The sequence below is a fragment of the Pseudoliparis swirei genome, chromosome 8 (assembly GCF_029220125.1).
Source record: "Pseudoliparis swirei isolate HS2019 ecotype Mariana Trench chromosome 8, NWPU_hadal_v1, whole genome shotgun sequence".
NCBI lineage: Eukaryota > Metazoa > Chordata > Actinopteri > Perciformes > Liparidae > Pseudoliparis > Pseudoliparis swirei.
The window spans coordinates 10,728,274-10,751,840 of NC_079395.1; the positions used below are offsets into that span (position 1 = coordinate 10,728,274).

The 23,567-nt window shown below is 40.6% G+C and overlaps 2 protein-coding genes and 1 long non-coding RNA gene across 4 annotated transcripts; 2 read left to right on the forward strand and 1 right to left on the reverse strand.

Annotated features, from left to right (window-relative positions):
• The first annotated feature begins 525 nt into the window (after positions 1–525).
• On the forward strand, positions 526–8,120 carry LOC130198622 (protein crumbs homolog 1-like). 2 transcript variants are annotated; one of them, XM_056421849.1, is made up of 8 exons: positions 526–650; positions 924–1,886; positions 3,212–3,762; positions 3,866–4,031; positions 5,170–6,091; positions 6,198–6,239; positions 6,366–6,488; positions 7,142–8,120. In XM_056421849.1, exons 1-8 carry the CDS (start codon positions 602–604, stop codon positions 7,392–7,394), a joined length of 3,069 nt encoding a protein of 1,022 aa, XP_056277824.1. In that variant the 5' UTR covers positions 526–601; the 3' UTR covers positions 7,395–8,120. The 2 variants fall into 2 exon arrangements, with proteins under 2 accessions (XP_056277824.1, XP_056277825.1); XM_056421850.1 differs by lacking the exon at positions 6,366–6,488.
• A 4,516-nt stretch (positions 8,121–12,636) lies between these two features.
• On the reverse strand, positions 12,637–13,743 carry LOC130198151 (uncharacterized). Its single transcript, XR_008832572.1, has 2 exons — positions 13,272–13,743; positions 12,637–12,895 (listed from the first exon to the last, which is right to left on the reverse strand). It is a non-coding gene; the product is annotated as an uncharacterized LOC130198151 (long non-coding RNA).
• A 3,606-nt stretch (positions 13,744–17,349) lies between these two features.
• LOC130198559 (sentrin-specific protease 5-like) lies at positions 17,350–22,618 on the forward strand. Its single transcript, XM_056421757.1, has 10 exons — positions 17,350–17,510; positions 18,526–19,651; positions 19,753–19,858; positions 20,265–20,409; positions 20,540–20,587; positions 20,953–21,030; positions 21,315–21,452; positions 21,569–21,652; positions 21,747–21,797; positions 21,899–22,618. The coding sequence occupies exons 2-10, from the start codon at positions 18,883–18,885 to the stop codon at positions 22,007–22,009; spliced, it is 1,530 nt and encodes a 509-aa protein (XP_056277732.1). The 5' UTR covers positions 17,350–17,510; positions 18,526–18,882; the 3' UTR covers positions 22,010–22,618.
• The last annotated feature ends 949 nt before the right edge of the window (positions 22,619–23,567 follow it).

Consider the following 23,567-nt stretch of genomic DNA (forward strand, 5'->3'; position numbering starts at 1 on the left):
GCCAGAGCAACTGCAAAAACAAGTAACCCTAAAACACTCATAGGTATTATGAATGAGCCGATATAATGGTCTTAGATCTTTTCAAAGCAATGATTAGTGGCGACATCAGTGACTTTCTAATGACAGATACTTCCAGGATTACATCCACCAGTTGACTCTTCTAAAGACTGGGCTTCGGTCCAACCAACTGCTGCAGCCAAATAACTCAGGGCACGCTCTATAGTACACGTGCATCCATGTGCACATGTGTATTTTAAATGTATGTCCATGTTTCCTTCTACAGAAGATGGAATTTGTAATAAAGAGAAACTGAAATACAGGTTTAGCCTCTGCTCAGGTAAGGTTAATCACCTCTCACTCTGTTTTCATCAGACTTCTGTCTCCCTGGATGAACACACACATTGCAAACACATTTAATGACATTATAAGCGCATTAGTCTAATCCGTCCTATCTGGCTTGCACCGCTCCAAGCAGTCCAGTGAGCACACGCATGGCGGAGGAGCAGAGCTGAAGATGGAGCTGCACACACCAGAGCTACCCTCCTGCCTTTGACTAAGATATTGCCAAACATCGATTAATGTGGAGGACTCGTTGAGGACAATGTTGAGATTCAGTGTGCAAGTGTGGATGTTATGGTTGCTATATGCAGGTAATGTTTGGATGCACTGTTTCACTTGAGGTGTCCATCGAGTATTTAGCGTAATGCACAACATGCAATTGAACAGTTGCTTTACATTTTATACAACCTTGAAATTAAGTAGTTATCATTTCATGTAAGTTGTTGTTGTTGTTGTTGTATTTTCTCACATATTTATGATTGAGAGCGGAACCTTACCGACATGTTAAACTATTGCACACAGTTTACTTTTTGTTGACAGATTGGTTTTAAGAAGTTATTATTGGTTTGTTGTTGTCTCTCCAGGCACTTTATCCGATGAGGACATCAGCGCATGCAAACAGCAGCCATGTCAAAATGGTGGTCTATGTGAGAGCCACAATGGAGGTTTCCGATGCCTTTGCTCACAACAACGCCAAAAAGGACGCCTAGACGGAGGAGAGAACTGCACAACTGCACTTTCAGGGTGTGACGACAACCAATGTGAGAATGGAGGCATATGCTCCGCCCTGTACCCTGATCAGCACACATGCATCTGCCTTGCTGGCTTCACAGGCCCTCGATGCCAGAGCCCCACTCTCTTCTCACTTGAGTCCCGAGGCTTCATGTACATAGAGACTCGGCTTCTAGACCCGGAGGTTCCTCTTAATGTGACATTCAGCTTCAGGAACGCACGGCCAGTCGGCACCCTCTTGCAGCGCAGAGTGGGCGACCTGCTCCTTAGTCTCGAGCTGATGGACGGGCGTCTTTCCCTCCGCAGTCTGAGAGGCCAAGGCTCCAGCACGCTGGTTCAGGAGCTGCCGGAGCTCTTGTCCAACAACAAGTGGCACACAGCTGAAGCATCTCTGGGTGGCGGGGTCAGTTTCATCAGGCTGCTCTGCACTGAAGGAAGCTGCATCAGAGATTCCAGCGCTGAAGTCCAGCTGCTTGAGCAAGCCTCTGCTCTCCCCGAGCCAGGAACAGTGCGTCAGAGCCTCTTCATCGGAGCAATCGGTGGGAACTGGGGTTCGGGCAGAGGAGCAGAAGACGCAGACTACCCGCCTTCTTTTCTGGGCTGCTTCAGAGATGTGTTTGTGGACTCACATCTGGTGTTGCCTGCTATATTACCAGATGATTCAAACGTCCAGGAAAACATCACTGTAGGATGCAGCGACAAAGACAAATGCGATGACAGCCCGTGTCAGAACCGAGGGCGCTGTGTCAGCCGGGGCTGGAGGAACTACATGTGTGAGTGCCACCGGCCATACGAGGGAAACAACTGTGCAGATGGTAAGACGTTCACATGCACGTCATTTTAAATACATTTTATCAAGATAAATGCAACCAGTAGGATCAGTTCTTACATTGTTGCTTCTTTCCTATTATAAAACCTGAGTAAACTTAAGGTACCTCTCAAGCGTAACTTTGTTTTCATACTCTGAGCCGGCATTTCTACTTTGGGCGCCTGTACACGTCTAAGACATGTTTCGTTTATGAAATAGTAGCACGATCACAGACATGAGTCTTCAAGGATGTGAAACTGATTCATGATGTGTTTGTAAATGATGTGTAGGTCTCATATGTTTTAGATTTACCTTTAAAAAAATAATTATTTACCATGTTTGAAATGCGTTTGGAGTTTTTTCATTAGTTGCAGTATTCAAATGGAAAATATCCAGACATAATTACTGCAAGACATGCTGTAAACACAGGGATCGGTCAAGTCAAGTTCAACCTCAGTGACTAGCTAGAAAGCTTCCCAGCAGGATAATAAAATTAGTCCAAAGACTTTAAAGAAGCTTACAGAGTCAGTAGAAATAGCACTGCGCTCGGCCAAAGAGTCATGCAACTAGAAGGCATTCAGCATCACCTGCACTGAGGATTAGAAAAAACATTTCCGGAGCTCAACTTGCACACCTACCTTAGGGAGCCTTGTGGATCAGGACTTTTGTCGGTGGCTTTTCTCAGAGCAGAGAACTCTTCATTGTCAAAGCAAAGCTGGAAATATAACTTCATCTGTCGGTCAAAACTAGATCTCATTAAGTTGATGAATGGTTATGGTCTATAACATTAATAACTGCAGGTATTTACAGTTGTTAGCTATTTGGCAGAGAGACATGACATGTATAGACCTAGTATATACTTTCCTAGGATATTGACCTTTTCATTGCCGTTCTGTTGTCGAGGAAACAGCTTCGGCCCCTGTTTGCTTCCTGTCACCTCCATCACTAACCCACTCACAACAGGAAATAGAAAAGGGCCCATTAAGAATGTTAATGGTGTCAAGTTTGAAAATGTTCTAAGAGGAGATACATATTTATATGAACACATTGTTTCTAATTTATTTTAGCTGTACAAGAAACAGAAGTGTACAAACAACAATTTGTTGTTTATGGGGACTGTGTGCTGGACTATTGTCTAAGCTAAGCTAACCGGCTGCTGGCTGTAGCTTCCTATTTAATGGACAGACATGAGAATGTTGTCAATCCTCTTATTTGACTCTCTTGTTAAGAAATTACGTAAAGCATTTATTCAGATTTTAGATCGAGACTATACTTTGCATCAGGTGTTGTTTAAGTTTGATTTTTTTCTCTCTCTTCCCTGTACCCATGCAGAGTATATAACAGCAAGGTTTGGGGAAAAAGACTTGGAGAGTTTTGCTGTCTTCTCATTGGACGATGACCCAAATGATACAGTGACTATATCCATGTTCATTCGCACCAGACAATCCAGTGGCCTGCTCCTCATACTGGCCAACAGCACAAGTCAGTACCTCTGCCTGTGGCTGGAAGAGGGAGGGGTCAAAGTTCAGGTCAACAACTTTGAGACCCTCGCTGGTCAGGGAGCCGTCAGTGATGGCCATTTCCATCTGGTGACTCTGAAGCTGGAAGGAATGGTAGCCATGTTGTTCCAGTCAGCCCACAAGCGGGGCTCTATGCCCATTAGGCCCATCCAGACCCATCCCGGGGATCTGGTTTTCGTTGGGGGGCTACCAGACTCGAGGGACACGGCCTCGTTTGGTGGCTACTTTAAGGGATGTGTCCAGGACCTGAGGATTACCAGCAAGCGGCTGCATTTCTATCCCATCGCAACTCCAGTGGGATCTTACAGCCTCGAACAACTCGTCAACGTTTCACAAGGATGCAGCAGCGACGATGCCTGTGCTGTGAGTCCTTTCACTGTCTTTAATAAGCTTGTGACACATTTTCATCATGACTGAGGACACTGATAAGAGGCTTGCTTTATTTGGGATGTTTTCTCTCCATAAGGTCAACCCCTGTCTCAATGGAGGAGTGTGTTACTCCATGTGGGACGATTTCATCTGTAACTGCCCCCCCAACACTGCAGGGCAGAGCTGCGAGGAGGTGAAGTGGTGTGAGCGGTCTCCCTGCCCCGACACGGCTGTTTGTCAACACCGCTCTCAGGGCTTCGAGTGTGAGTGTGAGATGAGGACCTGTTGTTGCACTATTCCTGTTTTAGAAAGAACATTGTCCTAAAAATACACGGGATAAGAAAGTCTCAGAGTCCGTCTAAGAATGGCTGAGGATAATGCTCTGACTAGCATGATGTGTCCAGTGACCTGTCACGTAAACATATTAGATAGAGGATCCATAACACATGTGGATGCATTTCATAATACTAGCTCATTTTTGATCTTTGTTTGCATCCAATGGAAGGACTCTCCAGTCTCACTGGTGCAGCTCTGATTAATTACAGTGTGAATAAGTACAGAAGAGAACTGCTTTGAGGCAGGGATCCTACTCAGGATTCCTGTAAAACGTAGTAATCCCTGGTCAGATTAAGACCACAAATCTGTGAAAGTTCAGAATGGTAAATCTTCCTAGAGATGTTCACAAAGAGAAAAGGAGCTGCTGACCCAGAGTAGCTGCCATTTAAAGAAGTGTTGTCTGTTTTTCACAAGTGTCTTTTTAGTTCACTTTTTGGCATTTAGTGGCCCCTTTTCCTTTTTCCTCCTTTTCTCTTTGTGGGACATATTTTGTAAACCTCTTTCTCTGTTGTGGATTCTTAATTGCCACCAACAACCCAGTTATTGACACAATATATACCTGTAGCTTGTTTTGTCTATTGTGCACTTTAACGGGAAAAACTGAAAATATCCTTTTTTTATTGACCTGTTTAAAGAGTTTTGAATGAATGATCTTTTTGAGTGTTATATTATGTGTTTTATTTTATTATTTTTACAAAACTTAAACTTGAATTGTTTGCTGTCATGATGAGTATTAAATGTTATTGAGAAAAACTCAAGTAACACTCCCTGAAAATCTGAACTTTGATGAAGGCCTTCCTCTTGGTTTACCTGTTTGTACTTCGGGACGCTGTTCACCGTGGGAATGTTCAACCTGAGAGGACAGTAACTGCTTTACAGCCTGGTGAATCGTTAGGGTGTTGAAACCACATTTTCAGAGGCTTTAAAGTTCAGCTGGGATGCTGATAGTAAGAATGGGGACGATGTCCTGGCATTCGAGTAGATTTTTTTTTAAAGAGGTAAAACTACAGTTAATAGTACAACTTGACTTCAGCTGAATACGTCTCTTGCATTTCTCTCCTTCAGGTTTGTCTAATGTGACATTTCGGGTTGAAAGCAGTATTTTGCGCTACCGCAGCAATGGGAAGATTCAGAGCAGCCTCAGCAGCGTCTCCCTCAGCTTTCGCACAAGACAGTCCAGACAGGCCACCCTGATGCACGCACAGAGGGGCTCCCACTACCTCACGGTCTCCCTCCTGAATGCTCATGTGGTCATGGCGCTCCAGTCTGGAGCTGGCAAGGATTTCCGCAAGGCGACCGTTCAAAGCAAGGGTCCAATCAGTGATGGAGAGTGGCACACTGTGGAGCTCAGCATGGAGAACCAGACACTCCCGTCTTCCAGGTGGATCTTGGCTGTGGATGGAGGAAGGGAGGAGCAAGGCATGTCGAAAACAGCTGCGGGGAACTTGGATTTTCTTCGGGAGGGAGCGGACATTTTCCTGGGAGGACTGAGTCTGGACACCGGAGTGAACCTAACCGGCTGTTTGGGCCCGGTGGAGATTGGAGGCCTTCCTCTCCCGTTCTACTTGAACACAGACTTAAACCTCCCGAGACCTCAGGAGGAGCAGTTTGCGATGATAAAGGCCGACGATGAGCCACGATACGGCTGCTGGGGAGTCAGTGTGTGTGCCCCGAACCCTTGTAATAACGACGGTGTGTGTGAGGACATGTTTGACCTGCACCACTGCACATGTCCCTCTGAGTGGACGGGGACAATTTGTCAAGACCTAACAGACACCTGCATCTCCGGCCCCTGCATCTATGGCAACTGCATCCAGCTGCACGAGGGATTCAAGTGTGTGTGTGAGCCGGGGTACGGTGGTATACAGTATGAGGCGGAAGTGGATATGTGTGAAAACAGCAAATGCCGCCAAGGCGCCTCGTGCCTCAAAGGTTTCAATAGCTACGCCTGTCTCTGCCCTCAGAATCTGACAGGAGAATACTGCGAGTGAGTTCTTCCATTTGTTAATGACATAAAGCGTATAGTAGCATACACCTGTAATTGGTATACACCTGTAATTAGTTGGACTGACTTACAAACTGCTCTTTTACAGGGAGAACATTCCTGAAATCCCATGGTACATTGAGACCAATCCGTAAGTGCTTTTACATCAAATATTGAAAATAACCCCACTTGTATTGTTTCACTTAGCCCAGTAGACATTGAATTCGCCCAGCTGGAGGCTGTTGGTATTTAATGCTGTACTCTTTAATTTGTTAAGACTTCCTCCGCTGCCTGTCTCTACGTGCACGGGTACAAGATGGAAGTACAACTGCTTTAATGGAGGAAATTGCTCAGAAGCAGATGACAGTTGTTACTGCCTTACTGGGTTCATGGCACAGTGGTAGGACATGCATCATTATATGTAATCCTCTTTGCTGACCTCAAGGTTTCGCAACCCTGGGGGTCAGAACCTAATGGTTCCACATGGGGTCACTAACTCAGAAAAAGCAAACCAGAGTTGATGGTAAAAAATGAATTGGAATAATTGTATAGGTTTTGAATACATCATTAACATACACATTTTTTGTAAATACCTGCACACATGAGAATTATGGGATCCGAAAAGAGGGTTATGAGCAAAACAAGCTTTTCAAATCCCACACGGGCCTGTTCTTGAAGCTGCTACCAACAAAGTGTTGATAGTATCATTGGATTGACTAACCTACGAAAAATGATGACCCAAGTTTGTAGTTACCCTCATTTCAGAGAGTTTTTAGCATCATTCAGCTCATTCTTTTAGCTTTACAGCCAGCAACTAAATGGTGTTCCTCTATTCTCTCTGCTCTCATCAGTGTTGTTTTTAAATAGAGCAGGAACTACCTGTATGAAACCTGTTCAGCCCCAAACTGCCAATTTGTTAGCAACTAATTGGTGAACACGGTGAAACATTTATCAGCTATGGAGCCAGATACATATATATTTCTGGAGTTGTTTTCCATGGTGCATTCTCTTGTTGTTGTTTTATAACCCCTTCTGTCCCACGTTTCCTTGCAGGTGTGAGAAGGATGTGGATGAATGTGCCTCGGACCCGTGTTTGAACGGAGGCTTCTGTCTCAACTACGTGAACAGATTTAAGTGTGTGTGTGATATGGATCACTCAGGAATACACTGCCAACTGGACGTCAGTGACTTCTACCTGTACCTTGTCTTGGGCCTGTGGCAGAACCTCTTCCAGCTGGTGTCCTACCTTGTGCTACGCCTCGACGATGAGCCAGAAGTTGAGTGGGTCGTCTTTATCAACGATTAGGCCCCCGACTCTCTCTATTATGATCAAATTGGACTAAACTTGGAGTAGAGAGTAACACTGGAGGACATTTAAACACATTTAAAACCCATAAAACATGTAATGTGTGATCAGGGCCCTACACACAGTTCATCAGCTGGTCTGTGAAGCTTCATCATGAAGGGAGAGCAAAGCCACAACACCGATTGGTGAATTCAGCTTTCTCTTTCTCTCAAATTAAATGTAACCCATGAAAGTTATGTCCCTGATCCCAGCTCTATAACAAAGGAAAGAATTCAAGCAAAGTGGGACAACTGCAGTAAATATACATTATGTATGAAGATGTATTTTATTTGATCTTGTGTCGTGAAGAGGCCGGTGATAGAAAAGTGTTTGTTGTCAACAGATCTGTTTGCTAATGAATATGAATTGCTCCATACAGTACACATGTTCATACATTGTATAAGGTTGTCATCGTGAAAACCACACATTAGTGAGTTTGTCTTGTGCCTTAATTTTCCACTTTTTATCTGGAGTACTGCTTTCTTATCAGTGTATGTTTTTAACTGGGAAACGCTTACATACAGTTATAATCTACTGGATATGAATACAAGATCTGTCTACTGCTAGGAAGTGTATTTATAATTAAAGATGTACCCTAATATATATAATGAAGGCTATTCTGCATGCGGTGCATACAGAACCTGATCTGTACGATGAAGACATATAATAAACTTCTATAGACTTCTATACGAGTCCCCTTCCATGTGCTTTGAAGGCTTTTCTAGTGTTTTTACATGGGTCCTTGGGTCATCTTCTTGCAGGGTTTGGTAACTGTTATGTAAGGTTATCTGGTGATCTTCAGTTGTTTCTCTGGAATAGTTTGGTCATGAATTTGACTCTAGTGTCTCTGGAGTTGTTACATTGCTTCATCTTAAGTTGACGTCTGCACATCTTGCACTGTTTATGATCAAACTGCCAACGGCTTTCCTGTTACACGTTTTCAGGTTGTTTTTTCTGCAACTCTTTAGCATGTACGTCTAAGAGTCTTCAGCTCCTAGATTACACGGTTTCTTTCTTTTCATCAATGTTTCTATAATAATGTCTGCTTCACAAGGGAGATTTCCCTATACGTTTCACCAGAGCCCTGTTGGCCAGCTTTACCTGTCACGACGAGGTGTACCTTATATATATATCTTATAAGACACACAGTTTGTCAGATAAGAATCATTTCAAGTCAACGTATAGTATGTGATAAAGTCATAAGAAATATAGTATAGTTTTGTAAAACTTAATGGCAGCTTTTAATTTGTGAAACATAATCAGCTTCTCATCAAAATGAATACTATTCCATAAAGTTGTAAAAAGTCATAGTATACACCATGACCTAATGACTTTTTATTTTTTTTACATTTTGTGATGTACTCTGATATTTTTTTGCATACGATAATACATTAATATATATTACTTTTCTCAACAAAAGTTTTGCATGACTTATGACAAAGGAATATGCTGCTAAATGGACGTTGGCAGTACCTCTTCCAGCTAGTGTCCTGTCTCGTGATACGCCTCAATGAACTGACCGGTACTCCAAGGCAACTATCCGACCCCCGGATGTCTATTATGATGAACTGCACTAAAATTGCTCTCAAGATATTGTGCATATCAACGTGTTTAATTGGGGCTATCCTATGCGCATGTGCCAGATCTCGCGCTCTCAGTCGTCTTTCCGCCTTTTCTCCTGACTGTGACCTGACCAGATGCAGCAAGATTTTTTACTTTTTATCACTGTTTCACTTTTTTATTTTTTCATTACTTTTTACTTTTCATTAATTTTTTTACTTTAAAAAACCTTTTTTTACTTTTTATTACTTTTGTACTTTTTATTATATATTTTCTTTTGTATTACTTTTTTACTTTTTCATTACTTTTTTACTTTTCATTACTTTTTTACTTTTTCATTATTATTTTTCTTTTTAATTACTTTTAACTTTTTATTACATATTTACTTTTGTATAACTTTTTTACTTTTTATTACATATTTACTTTGTATTACTTTTTTATTACTTTCTAATTACATATTTACTTTTTATTAATTTTTTACTTTTTATTACATATTTACTTTTTATTAATTTGTTACTGTTTTATTACTTTTTGACTTTTTATTACATATATACATTTCATTACTTTTTCACTTTTCATTACTTTTGACTTTTTCATTACTTTTTAACTTTTTATTACATATTTACTTTTTATTATTTTTGTACTTTATTACATTTTATTATCAGATGCAGCAAGATTTTTTACTCATCACTTATCACCTTTTTACTTTTTCATTACTTTTTCATTTTTTAAGACTTTTTTACTTTTCATTACTTTTTTACTTTTAAATTACTTTTTTACTTTTCATTACATATTTCTTTTTAATTACTTTTTACTTTTTATTACATATTTACTTTTGTATTACTTTTTTTACTTTTTATTACATATTTACTTTTTATTACTTTTTATTACATATTTACTTTTTATTACTTTTTTACTGTTTTATTACTTTTGTACTTTTTATTACATATTTAGATTTCATTACTTTTTCACTTTTCATTACTTTTGACTTTTTCATTACTTTTTATTACATATTTACTTTTTATTATTTTTGTACTTTATTACATTTTATTATCAGATGCAGCAAGATGTTTTACTCATCACTTATCACCTTTTTACTCCAGGTTTAATTATTTATTCTTTATATTGACTAATTAATATTCTTCTAACGTTACCCTGCTATGTGTTTGCATCGTTAAAATATCCCCGTTTAATTCTTTATTCTTTATATTGATTAATTAATATTCTTCTAAGGTTAATACGAATATGTATCACTGGCTTTAGCTCAGAGCAGCAGGTCATGGCCTTCTTTAGCTCAGAGCAACAGGTCATGGCCTTCTTTAGCTCAGAGTAACAGGTCATGGCCTTCTTTAGCTCAGAGCAACAGGTCATGGCCTTCTTTAGCTCAGAGCAACAGGTCATGACCTTCTTTAGTTCAGAGTAACAGGTCATGGCCTTCTTTAGCTCAGAGTAACAGGTCATGACCTTCTTTAGTTCAGAGTAACAGGTCATGACCTTCTTTAGCTCAGAGTAACAGGTCATGACCTTCTTTAGTTCAGAGTAACAGGTCATGACCTTCTTTAGTTCAGAGTAACAGGTCATGGCCTTCTTTAGCTCAGAGTAATTCAATTCAATTCAATTCAGTTTATTTGTATAGCCCAATTTCACAAATTACAAATTTGTCTCGGAGTGCTTTACAATCTGTACACATAGACATCCCTGCCCCAAAACCTCACATCGGACCAGGAAAAACTCCCAAATAACCCTTCAGGGGGAAAAAAAGGGAAGAAACCTGCAGGAGAGCAACAGAGGAGGATCCCTCTCCAGGATGGACAGATGCAATAGATGTCATGTGACCAGAAGGACAGATTTAGAGTTAAAATACATTCAATGAATATGACAGAGTGTATGAATAGTTCATAGTAGGCATATTCCACGATGGAGACCTCCACGATCCATCAGGCAGACGGCGGTGGGGAGGAGGAGTGGGCGGAGTCTCAACAGGACAGTGGCGCAGTCAGGAGCAGGAATTCCACGACCCAGACCTCGATGATCCATCAGGCAGATAGGATCTATGCCGTCTCATAGGGTCCGATGACCCCATGAGACGTGAAGTCAAAAGGACTCCGGGGAGAAAGCAGAGTTAGTAACGTGTGATTGAGAGATGAAAATTCATCCTTAAGGAGAGAAAAAAGAGGAGATAGGTACTCAGTGCATCCTAAAACGTCCCCCGGCAGCTATAAGCCTATAGCAGCATATCAAGGGGCTGGACCAGGTGAACCTGATTCAGCCCTGACTATAAGCTCTGTCAAAGAGGAAGGTCTTAAGTCTACTCTTAAACGAGGTGACTGTGTCTGCCTCCCGGACTGAAATTGGAAGCTGGTTCCAATTTAGAGGAGCTTGATAACTAAAGGCTCTGGCTCCCATTCTACTTTTAAGACTCTAGGAACTACAAGTAGTCCGCATTTAGTGAGCGTAGCTCTCTAGTCGGGCAATATGGTACTACAAGCTCCTTAAGATATGATGGTGCATCACCAATCAAGGCTTTGTAGGTTAAGAGAAGAATTTTAAAAGTGATTCTTGATTTTACTGGGAGCCAGTGCAGAGCAGCTAGTGCAGGAGTGATGTGATCTCTTTTCTTAGTTTTAGTGAGAACACGAGCTGCAGCATTCTGGATCAACTGGAGGGACCTAAGAGATTTATTAGAGCAGCCTGATAATAAGGAGTTGCAGTAATCCAGTCTCGAAGTAACGAACGTGAACCAATTTTTCTGCATCTTTTTGAGACAAGATGTGCCTGATTTTTGAAATATTACGTAGATGAAAGAATGCAGTCCTTGAGATTTGCTTTACGTGGGAGTTAAAGGACAAGTCACGATCAAAGATAACGCCAAGATTCTTTACAGTGGTGTTGGATGCCAGGGCAATGCCGTCTACAGAATCCACATCACCAGATAATTGATCTCTGAGGTGCTCAGGGCCGATTAAAATTACTTCGGTTTTGTCTGAGTTTAACATCAAGAAGTTGCAGGTCATCCATGTTTTTATGTCTTTAAGACATGCTTGAATTTTACCGAGTTGGTTGCTCTCCTCTGGTTTTATCGATAAATATAGTTGAGTATCATCTGCATAACAATGAAAGTTTATGGAGTGTTTCCTGATAATATTGCCCAAAGGAAGCATGTAACAGGTCATGGCCTTCTTTAGCTCAGAGTAACAGGTCACATGTACTTATATCTGATCCAATGACATCTGCACACTTCTAGATTAGTAAAGAAAGACAATCTTTGGTATTTTCTAATTCTTTATGTCAAGCACAAGTTAACTACTCTCCTAAAAGAGGAAGCCGTCAGAATTAGTGGTAGCATTGCATTAGGATTACATTCCTGTATTTGAATTGTATTGCTGGATCTCAATTCCTCTGATTCTTCCATCTGCAGTCAATCTGCTCGCATGATTTACATCATCAAAGTTTTGCCTTCCAAGAGCTGTTCCAAATGAAAAGTGAATGTCAGATGTATGAACCGTCCTGACTGAGCTTCACTGAAGCTTTATACCTGCTACAAGCTCAGGTCAAAATGCAGTGGCGGCTGGTGAAATTTGTTTGGGGGGGGGGCGCAGTGGTTTAAATATCACTCAACAATGAGAAGAAGAGAGGTTTTGAGTAGAATATTGTAAAAAACAAAGCTTTATTTCAAGAACACAGCGTGCTCAACACTGTCCAACAACAACTATCAACACACTGTAACTTTGGGCATGAGAGGTTCAGAGCAGCTTTAAGGAACATTGGGCTGGGTTTCAGAGGTTTGCAAAATAAAAGAGTTTCACCCTCACATGAAAGAGGTTCAGAGCAGATGTAACTGATGTGGAACGGGCATGGAAGAAGTCGGCTCAGATGGTGGATTTTCCCAGCACTTATTTATTCTGCAGAAGACAACAGAACACACACATTTGCCTTCTGATCTGTCTCTGCACTTCCACTTCCCTCAGCAATAAAAAACCATTGTCCATGGAAGACAGGACCACATTAAATCTAAATAATAACAATTCTCATCAAAAACCATGACATGTAACATACAAGGGGAAACCAGAGACCCCTAATGGACAAAATAAATAACTACATGAGCTAGAAAGTGGCTCAATGAAACCGCCACCAAACGTATATTTTGACAGTCTAAATGACACGACAGCTGGACGCCGGGATCGTATTAACATTCCATTCCTGTATGTAACATAAACGGTTAATTTTTATTAAAGAATATAGCCAAAATAGTGCAAAATCGTTTTTCACTCAACTCACCCTCGGCAATATAAAACCATTGTGACGGAAAGACGGACTCAGGAGCAGGAAGTGCAACAGATGGAAAGCAATTTCCGCAGGAAACAGATTTTAAAAAATAACGCTATATAAAAATAGCTCATTAAAATAAAATTCACAAACACTCAATAATATCGTTGAACAACAAACAAAAATAAAATACAATACATTGAAAACAAGAAATGACAGAGTGCATTTCTAACTGTTTGACAGAGTAGACCCACTATATGTAAAGAAAAGTAGCCTCCTCTCTTTAAAGTGGTCAAACTTCTCAATAACTCTGGTTAAAGTCAATCATGTCTGTAACCAGCATGTTTCCATTATTCTGGAGGGAATGTGTCTGTTTTTCAGAACTTCTTCGTTGTGTTTTCGATGCCAGTTCGGTCTGCAAACAGGGTTGGCTTCATGCTGTTAGCGAGTTAGCTCCATGTTCTTAGCTAGATAACTGCGGCAAGATTCGTGCTTTACACTCGTCTGAAGCTCTGTAAATCCCTCACCCCGTTGTAGTCCAGAGAGTTTCCGTCCCAGGACTTTGGAAAACAGACAGGGGAAACAAAAAACGAATTACTCATGGACAGTGTTCTATTGTTCACACTATTTGAGATAACACCAGGCACGTGCACAGACATTTTGGGGGGCAGGTGCTCAAACCAAAAAAAAGGGCACCCAATGCCAAAAAAATTCTGACAGAGTTGAAGCATTAGCAGCATTACACTGATGATGCAATACATCCTCGACCTGCGTTTCCTCTGGCAGCATCAGACAGCTAGCTTACATTTTCTTTATGAATAAAGATGAATTATTATATAGCAACAACAGTACAAGCGTTCTGATTGGCTAATGGGCGTCATGCCAGCCACGTATTGCCCTCCTGGTCTGTTGAATAGAACGGAATAAGAATTCTCTCTCTCTTTTCTCTTGAATTCTCTCTCCCTCTCTCTTCTCTCTATTCTCTAAACATAACTAGCGTCAGTAAACAGCTGGACGAGGCTTTGAAATCACGGAGTTGTTTGTTTATTTTATTAGGAAACGTCGGACCAGTTGTGACGTCATGTTTTCAGCAGCGCTAATGTTGTGGTTGATTTATCACAAAACAACGTTAGGGGACAAACACCGTCAGGACCTGTTTGTCTGGTGCTGCGGGTCAGAGGAGAAGGAGGTGCACCCGTTTGGTGGCGCGAGGAGCACTGCGCGGAGGAGGAAGTGGAGGGAGGGGCGCGGCGGGGGGAGGGAGAGGGGGGGGCTCGTGAGCGCCGCGGAGCGGGTCTAGGCGAAATTCTCACAATAACTCAAATAAATGCCCTGTCGGATATTAAAACACATTTGGGGGGACTTGATGACAGAAAGAGTAACTTTTATTCTTAAATACGGATGAATAAAACAAACGTGTCTCCAGCAAAAAGGGCCCTTTACTCATCCAGGGCAAAGGGGCTGGTGCTTGAGCACCACTAGGGCTCTACCTGTGCACGTGCCTGGATAACACTATTTCCAATTTCTCTAGAATTATTTGAAGTTTCACCCCACTGCAAAAGAGTCAACATGTGACACTGTCCATGCATGTGTAACACATTTCAATGACAGTTATTTGTTACATATCTTGGTTATTAGTGCTGTATGGTTGAGCAGACATTAAAAAAATTATAACAAGCTTTAAAACAAAAAATGGTCTTTCTACAAGGTTCCATCCGGGGTTTTTTGCTCGTAAAACAGACTAAACTAGAAAATGCATTTCCTTCTGAAAATGCGTTGGAATGCTAACATTTGAAAGCTTGAAGCTGAAAAGTAAAAACAAAATTGCTGAAAAAGGTTTGAAAATAGCTGAATATGAAATGAATAACTGAAAATGTCTGGAAATAGCTGAAATATGAAATGAATAACTGAAAATGTCTGGAAATAGCTGAAATATGAAATGAATAACTGAAAATGTCTGAATTTAGCTGAAATAAAAAATGTTTTAAAGCTGAACATAGCTTAAAATAGCTGTCAACAGACAATAGGCTGAACATAGCTTAAACATCTGAACATATCAAAAAGGGAAACTTCCTGCTGAAAATGTTGAAGCACAAACATATTGGGTGGAAATGTATAACTGAAAAAGATAAGCAAAACTTTAACTTCTAAATATTCAAAGATATGAATCACAATCCAAGAAATGAGAGAGAGGGTCAAGAGAGAGAAAGAAATTGAGAGTCAGAAGGAGAAAGATAAACTAAGAAAGAGAGGGAGAAACCAGAGTGAAGGATAGACGATCTAAACACCGAGTGGATTTTCTACAAAAGCATTTGTTAAACCCTGTAAAAAAAAACATGATCAAATCACCAAAATAGTAGAATCAATAGAGCGGAAAGATTGAGCCGAACGCGCCGATATGTTTGTTATGTTTGTGGGTTAAATGAGACCTGAAAAACTCAAATGCTGGTTCTCCTCTATCTCTCCATTTAAAGACACACGCACACGCGGCCACACACACACGCGGCCACACACACGCACAAACGTTAGTCTGTGTGTGTGTGTGTGTGTGTGTGTGTGTGGGGGGGGGGGGGGGGTTCAAAATGTATGATGAACAAGAGTGTGTGTGAGATCCGCCACTGATTAGCCTAATGTGAAAAACCTGTGTGAGTGAGAGACAGCACAGAATCTGATGAAATCAACCTGTTAAACCCTTCGGATTTGACAGAGAACTATAACTCTGATCCTAAAGACGTCTACATTAGGAGATGCTCAAGGCTTTTGTGAACGTTTACATGTCCTTAAATATTTTTTAGGTTAAGAAATGAGAGTTTAATCGCAGTTCAGAAAATTTTCCTGCTTGCTTCAAAAAAGTTGAAAGGTGCTCAGAATTACAATGGAGATGACTGAGGAGAAAGCCGGACTTCTCCCCTCGTTAAGGCTTCTTTAGAAAAATCGGGGAAACTGTTGGATTCCATAGTCACATGTCTACGACAAGCACAATATTCCCTACTACTTTATCAAAAAATTATGCCTAAAGAGTAACAATTGTGGCCGTAGTGACGATATACAAATCTTTTTTTCGCACGATTCTGAAGCAGCACTGCACTCTAGTGACGACGTCACAGCTCTAAGGTCCCACACACACACCCATTGTAAAGTCCAGGAGGAGCGGAAAAACACATAAAACTAAAATGGTTACAATTAAATAACTATACGAGATATGAAAAGAAGCTTATTTATAAAGTTATAGCTAACACTTTTGTCAACATTTTAAAGGTGGAATTGTTTCTTTTGCTGAATGTATGCTGATATTGTAAGCTTTTAAAGTTGAACAAGTTGAAGCGGATTTGAAGATTTCCCCCATTGGATCTCATTCATTATTTATTCCATAAAGAAATTAATAATTTGAAAGTTTGAAAAGATAAAAAATATTTGAAAATATACAGTAATAGCTGAAGGATATCTGAACATTAAACAAATTAAATAGCTGAATTTTCTCAAAATATAAAGATACTGTAAGCTTTTTAAAGTTGAATATTTTCTCCATAGGAACTGATGAATTCAAAATAACATAAAAGTATTTAAATATACAAAAATTTGAAACATTTGAAATGTCAAAAGTCATTCCCCTCTATTCCTGAAGAAGCTGAATTTTTTTATATTTGAATGGTTCAAATAGCTGAATATATGAAGGAGAAGAAGAGGGGCAAAAAAGGTACGGAAGAAATAGAATAATAAAAAGTTTAAATAAAGATTACAAGAACAATAGTTGGACTGCTGAAGCATTCCAACTAATGAAGAACAAATTATTTATACATAAATATAAACGGTGTCATTCCTCGTTAGACTTAATACTGAGCAGATAGCTGTTGTTTTGATCACTGGTAAGAAAGCTCCACTTCAAATGAAATTTAAATCACAAATGTGATACTTTTTATAGATGATTTGTTTGTACGTAGGAAATAGTTTGACTCTGTCTGCTGGCACTGCTAAAGAATAGAGCCAAGCGGGGCGGCGCGTCGCTCTACGCCGGCGTTGTCCCTCCCGCTGACAGGGATTGGTCGACACGAGAGTGACGCGTTTCACACGCGACTCAAGGTGCAATGTATTGTTTACACGATGCTACGTGCGCTGCAGGTTGAGAGGATCCAAACAGCTAACTGTTACATTAATAGTGCATTATTCTCCAGCCAGTAGACCTTGTAGACTTTTATGAGACCGCAGTTCGTGCAACTCCGAAGTATCAATGAGGCAAACGAGGCAGTCAGGGTAAGGCAGGCTGCAGCTCGCCATTTGTTACCCACAGTTGTGGTGCCACCTAGCTATGTTAGCTAATTTAGAAGGCTGTTTACTTAGAAACGCGTGTTAAGAAGAACAAGTAGCAGACTGGTAACACTGAGTCTGGAGGAATATAAATAATCATGTGTGTTAAGTCACTGTTGCTTAACATGTAAAGTAACCTGACGTGTGGCTCACATGGACGAGTTCTTAAACTGTTTTGCAAAACCTTGTCAACCTTTGCGAATGCATTGATAATCTTCACTTCGCTCAGCTCTTGAATTCTAAAACATGTGCAACAAATACTTCAGTCAAGTCATGTGTGTAGATGTGACTGTACAGTGTTTTTAAAGCGACGCTCTCTGCTTTGTAGCTGCTCTGGTGAAAGAAGTGTTCAGGTGTTTCACTTAACCCTTGTGTTGCCTTCGGGTCAATTTGACCCGATTCAATGTTTAATGTCGGTGTTCTTTCGGGAGTCAACAAACAAACATAAAGTACCTCACACTTAAACTTGGAAAACAATATTAATTCTAATAATTTTCTGGAGATTCCAATAGCTGGGGTCATATTGACCTCAAGGGTAAAATATGTTAGTAAATATAAAGGTAACAGGAGGGTTAAACATTGAATCGGGTCATATTGACCCGAAGGCGACAGGAGGGTGAAACATTGAATCGGGTCAAATTGACCCGAAGGCAACACAAGGGTTAAGTAAATACAATTACTTGCTATGCAGCAGAATGGTTAATGTCAGTGTATAGATCGTACATATTATTGGATTATTATCACTGATGTGTTAACATTCAAGCAGCCGATTAAAGGGAACTGATTGTACAGTAATTGAGTGATTGTACGAAGTTACATTCCACCACCGCTTAGTTAACGACAAATATCTGAATAAACCCAGAATCTGCTTACCAGGCAAACTATGTGTAGCTATATTTGAAAGAGAGATCAAACTGTCTGGGAGCTTTGTCTATAATAACAAATCCATTCTGTATTGCAGCATTTGTTCATGTTGGGAATGACGACTGAAGAAGCTGCCAGAAGAGGAAGCAAATACAAAAACAGCCTCTTAAGCTTTGGAAATCCTTTTATGGTGTTGAGCCTACAAATCCATCAGCGTCCAACAAATCCACACTGGCTCAGCTGGCAGTATCTGACCTGAACTATCAAGGGAATCTTACTCTATTTCTTAAGCAGACATTAGAGACAATGAACCATGGCCGAGACAAAATAGAATCCTGTTTCAGCTCTGCTGCGGGTGAGCTGTCGGACTTGGACCTGCTTTTCCAGCAGTTGAAAAGATACCCGCAACGCTCTCATGTGACCCTCCATCGCCACTCTAACTAAGCTCTCCCAGATGCACCGACTACGGAGCCATGGGGGCAAAGCAAAATACCTCAAGAACAAAAAAGAATTCCTATCCTCAATCAAGGGAGTTTCTCATCACTCCAGGCGAGCCAAGCGAAGCATGTGTTACAAATTACAGCTTTGGATGTGGAGAAAGCGGAGAGAGAACCCTCATTTTGGGATATTCAGAGGCAAAAGAGGAGCTTGTGGGATCAGCTCTGGCCCCTGCCACAGTGTAATGCCAAAATCACGGAAAAATAAAAGCATAGTCCCAATGCACCTCACACCAGATCTAGAAAATTCACTTGGAACACCAGTTCTTGTGTCGCCTCTCGGATGTGATACAGGAGAGTCAGACACGCTGAGAGGGCAGAATTCCCTGCTGAAGCTTTGTGACTCTGTCAGTCTGTCAGAAATGTTGATTATGGACACATATGTTTCTGCAGATCATTTAAGTAAAATCGTGCCCACAGCTATGGTGCCGTCTCAGAAAAATGAAATTTCTGTACAACTCAGCGAAATTACAGAGCCGTCTAAACTTTCTCACACTGTCAAACCCCCGTTGAGTACAGACAGCGATGCATGTGTGTTACCTGCACATTTTAAAGACCCAAGGACAATGGAACCAGTTCAAAAGCTCGAGGTTGACGGCCCATCGGGACAATTCACGACTGTCGCTCCAAGTCAGGACCAGGCTACAAACAGAGGCACTGATAAGAGAATCATCAGTAAAAATACTTCTCAAACTGATGTCAGCCTACTGAGAAAAGAAATCCATGGTATATAAGTATATATTTTTCATTTTCATATTCATATTTTGGTTTACGTTTCTGTTTTTCACAGCTTTTTTTGAGATACAAATGTTTCCATTTCTTTATAGAATTTCTTGAAGACTTCTACAGAATGTACGGATGTTTCATCCCATTACAAAAGAGAGACGTGTTGAGACATCTGGAGAGGAAGTTTAACACTGATTTCAGCAACAGGTACCATTTCTCAAACATCTGAATCCTCCTGATTTGAATCATTTGATTCTCTGTTTGCGTGATGAAAGGCTCTTCTCTCAACCGCAGTCATTACAGCGTGTGTTGAGTATCGTTTTCATCTTTTGTTTGTGTCATGGCAAAATATGGTCCTGGAGACACCGACTGTAACGGGAGCTATGACGGAAGTGGTTTGAGTACTTTGCCAGGTGTCAATGTCGGTACGTCTGTGGACAGACTTTGTCAATACACTTTTCAGATGTGTATTTGAGATCAAACTGAAGAACGACTTTGAAGATTGGTGTGGTCGGAGTAAGGTGGCAGGAAGTCGGAGGGAGAAAAGAAAGTGGGCAATCTGTCATGATTTTATCCCTTGACTAGTTATATTTTTTATTTTCTTTCTGTGCAGGAAACTTATCGACTCAGAAGTTATCAAATCCCGAACTTCCATTGTTGAAAAGACTGTTCCCTCCTTCCAGGTGGTCTACAAGAAACACACACTGACACTGGACGACTTGTCCACATTGGCCAATCAGAACTGGCTCAACGACCAGGTCATCATCTAACACGCCTATGCTTTAGTCTCTTTTATGATTGGAAAGATATACATTATGAAGAAAAGCCTAGATGTTTATGCTGGATGCAACTTTTTCTTACTAAATGTGACTTTTGTTTCTGCTTCAGGTCATGAACATGTATGGAGAATTAATTCTGGAATCGGCCGATCACAAGGTAATCTTCTACGAAGATGGCATGTTTTATATTTTTCTTGTTGGGGAACTAGATGGGTGATGTTTTTACTGCCGGTGTTATTGAAATACTATTTAAGGAATGGTTTGATGTTCATCACATTTTGGAAAATATGTATGTTTGCTTTCATGTTAAATATAAAACTGGCCAAAAGAAGTCGCAATGTTATCCCCGTTATCTATAGAAAGTTTGAATAATAATAATGCCATCAGAAAAGGTCATCTTTATCTTTTGTTTATTGTGCTTAAAGTGCTATCAGGTTCAGGTCCATATTTTTCTTTGAACACATTTTTCAAAGACAAATAATTGGTGAAGGATCGTAATCTCTTTTTTGTCTCACCTCTTAGGTTCATTTTCTCAACAGTTTCTTCCACAGGCAGCTCATGACTAAAGGATATGACGGTGTGAAGAGATGGACAAAGCAGGTGAGGTCTAAGCTGAAGGTGCTGTAATGATCTCTGGGATTTCTAAAGTTTTATGTCTGCACGGTCTTATGTCATACTGTACACTTTTTTAAATACATATATTATGACTATGACATTATATACTAAATTTTCATGACATAATTAAATATGATATTCTTTGTGTCAAACAATACTTACTGTTACTTTTATGACATGCTATACTATGACTTTTTGATATTCTTCTGACATACCATAGTTTAAAAAAACATCCTTTGAGTGGCTGTAACTCTATCTTCCTCACACAGGTGGATTTGTTTTCTAAGAGTTTGCTTTTGGTGCCCATCCACCTGGAGGTCCACTGGTGTCTGGTGACCGCTGACATTCACAAAAAGAAGATCTGCCTTTACGACTCTCAAGGAAACGCACTCCAGAAGGTTGCACGGGTAATGTTAGGTTTTTTTGCTTTTGTCCAAACAATCTACATAAAGATTTCCACGTCTTTTTCTGTAGCAAGTTCAAATCTGCTCTTCATAGTTTCTTTATGATTTTGTTACGATAGAACATCCTGAAATACTTGATGACCGAAGCAAAGGAGAAGAAGCAGACAGGTTTTGAAAGCGGTTGGGCAGTGTCATACGATGAGGTATTTCCTCCAGGTCTTATGGGCTGCCATGCTGGACTTCAAGAAGAGCATCGAGCATGGCTGATGCTGATGTCTCCCTCTCTTGCCCTTACAGATAATCCCACAGCAGAAAAATGAAAACGACTGTGGAGTTTTTGTCTTGGAGGTACTGACAGGCTTTCCTATCTTCATATGCTTGACTTCAGTTATGTTGTCTGATAGTTTGAGCTCATCACTTACGAACTGCATCTTCTATTTTCTTTACAGTATTGTAGATGCCTTGCTCTGGAAAAACCACTGCTGTTTTCACAGAAGGACATACCAAAGATACGCAAGAGGATTTACAAAGAGCTCTGTGACTGTAAGCTCCATGAATAGGCCTGACCACTATCTTACACTAGTATGTATATATTGCTGATATGTGCTGCTTCTGATTCTGGTAATAAATCAACATCCACACGTGACTCTGTTTATAGCTTCTTATGAGCAGAAGCTCTTCAAAGCCTTCCAGCACTGAGTGCCATGGCTGAGCCTCTAGTCGTGTCTTAAATCACGTGCACTGATCAGAAAAACTCTTTGATAACTGAATTTATGTGATCAGAAATTAATCAGGAATGTTTTTGAAGAAAAATAATGTAATATTACTGTTAGACTTTGGCTGTCTTGGAGTTTACACATCTAGAGTGCACCAACAGAGCCTTCCCGAATGGACTGCCTCTCCAAGTGGATCTCTTCTGGCAGGGTCCTTGTCCAGGATTCAGTGTGTTGCTTACTTTCTGATATCTGTTCACCTTTTTGTACACGTATTTACTCTAGTGTTGCTACGTTTGGCATTTGTTTGCAACCTAGTTTACCTGTAAGCGTCAACTAAAAAAATTTTTGTTTTAAAGTTAAGTTGTCCAACTAGAAATGTGATTTTTTTGGTTTGCACAATGGAAATTCATGTTCATAAAGTTGTAAATAAAAGCACACTATTTGTATACATTTCACAGTTTATTTTATGTTTTGGTCTTAAAGATCAGGTTCTGTATGCACCGCATGCAGAATAGCATCATCCTTTATAATGTAAATAGATATTATGTAAATACACAACTTCCAAGCAATAGACTAATATTGTATTCATATCCAGATGATTTTAACTATGTGTGTGTCCCTGAAGTTATTAAACGTGGATTAGAAAGCAGTGCTCCAAATAAAAAGTGGGAAATGAATGTACAAAAAATACTTGTGTATGGATTTTAAGATGAGAACCAGATCAAATGTATGAATAAAGCTCAATGTTGAGCTCTTGTTTTGAAGGGCAACAGCAGGAACGCCGATCTCACGGAGGTAAGACCTGGCAAGTCGCCAGAATCTCGTTCGTCACGCATGCACAGTGTAACCTGTTAACGGGGTAATGTAAACATGTCCACGAAAGTACAGGTATTTTGCTCTTTATTTATTAATGACTTCGTTGTCTGTATGTGTAGTTTGTAATGTGTGAAGTTGTCAATAAAGGTCTTGAAATAAAAGAACCTGCATTTCCCCTTGCGCCCCACCTCGTTTCTGCTCCTGAGCCCGGAGCAGGGAGCTCCTCTGAGACGACTTGTCCATCTTCCCCACCTTGGGTACGCAGATATATCGGTTTGGTCCGTGTACGTCACAGGTCACTAACTGGCGGACCGCGGTCCGGGTCCGGACCCAGAGGCCGTCCCATCCGGACCCGGACCGCCAGCCAAAACAGAAGGTTATGATTTAAAACCTGACGGGGTGTTTTAATTTTTTTACCCGGCGGCGCGGCGCAGCTTTTGCAGTCTTTACGGTAGTGGTTTAGCGGATGCGGAAACGCACAGACCAATTGCATCCGAGTTAAGCCATCCCACGTGATACCACTCAGCCAATCAAATCTATGCATTCTCGGCGGTAAACATTACGTCTCAACAGACAGCGCTACGCA

Coding starts and splice junctions, on each gene's coding strand:
- LOC130198622 (XM_056421849.1), top strand. CDS start 602: ATGTTGAGATTCAGTGTGCAAGTGTGGATGTTATGGTTGCTATATGCA. Junction 4,032..5,169: donor CCGCTCTCAGGGCTTCGAGT/GTGAGTGTGAGA, acceptor TCTCTCCTTCAG/GTTTGTCTAATGTGACATTT. Junction 6,240..6,365: donor TGGTACATTGAGACCAATCC/GTAAGTGCTTTT, acceptor TAATTTGTTAAG/ACTTCCTCCGCTGCCTGTCT.
- LOC130198559 (XM_056421757.1), top strand. CDS start 18,883: ATGCACCGACTACGGAGCCATGGGGGCAAAGCAAAATACCTCAAGAAC. Junction 19,859..20,264: donor AACACTGATTTCAGCAACAG/GTACCATTTCTC, acceptor CTTTCTGTGCAG/GAAACTTATCGACTCAGAAG. Junction 21,453..21,568: donor CACTCCAGAAGGTTGCACGG/GTAATGTTAGGT, acceptor TTGTTACGATAG/AACATCCTGAAATACTTGAT.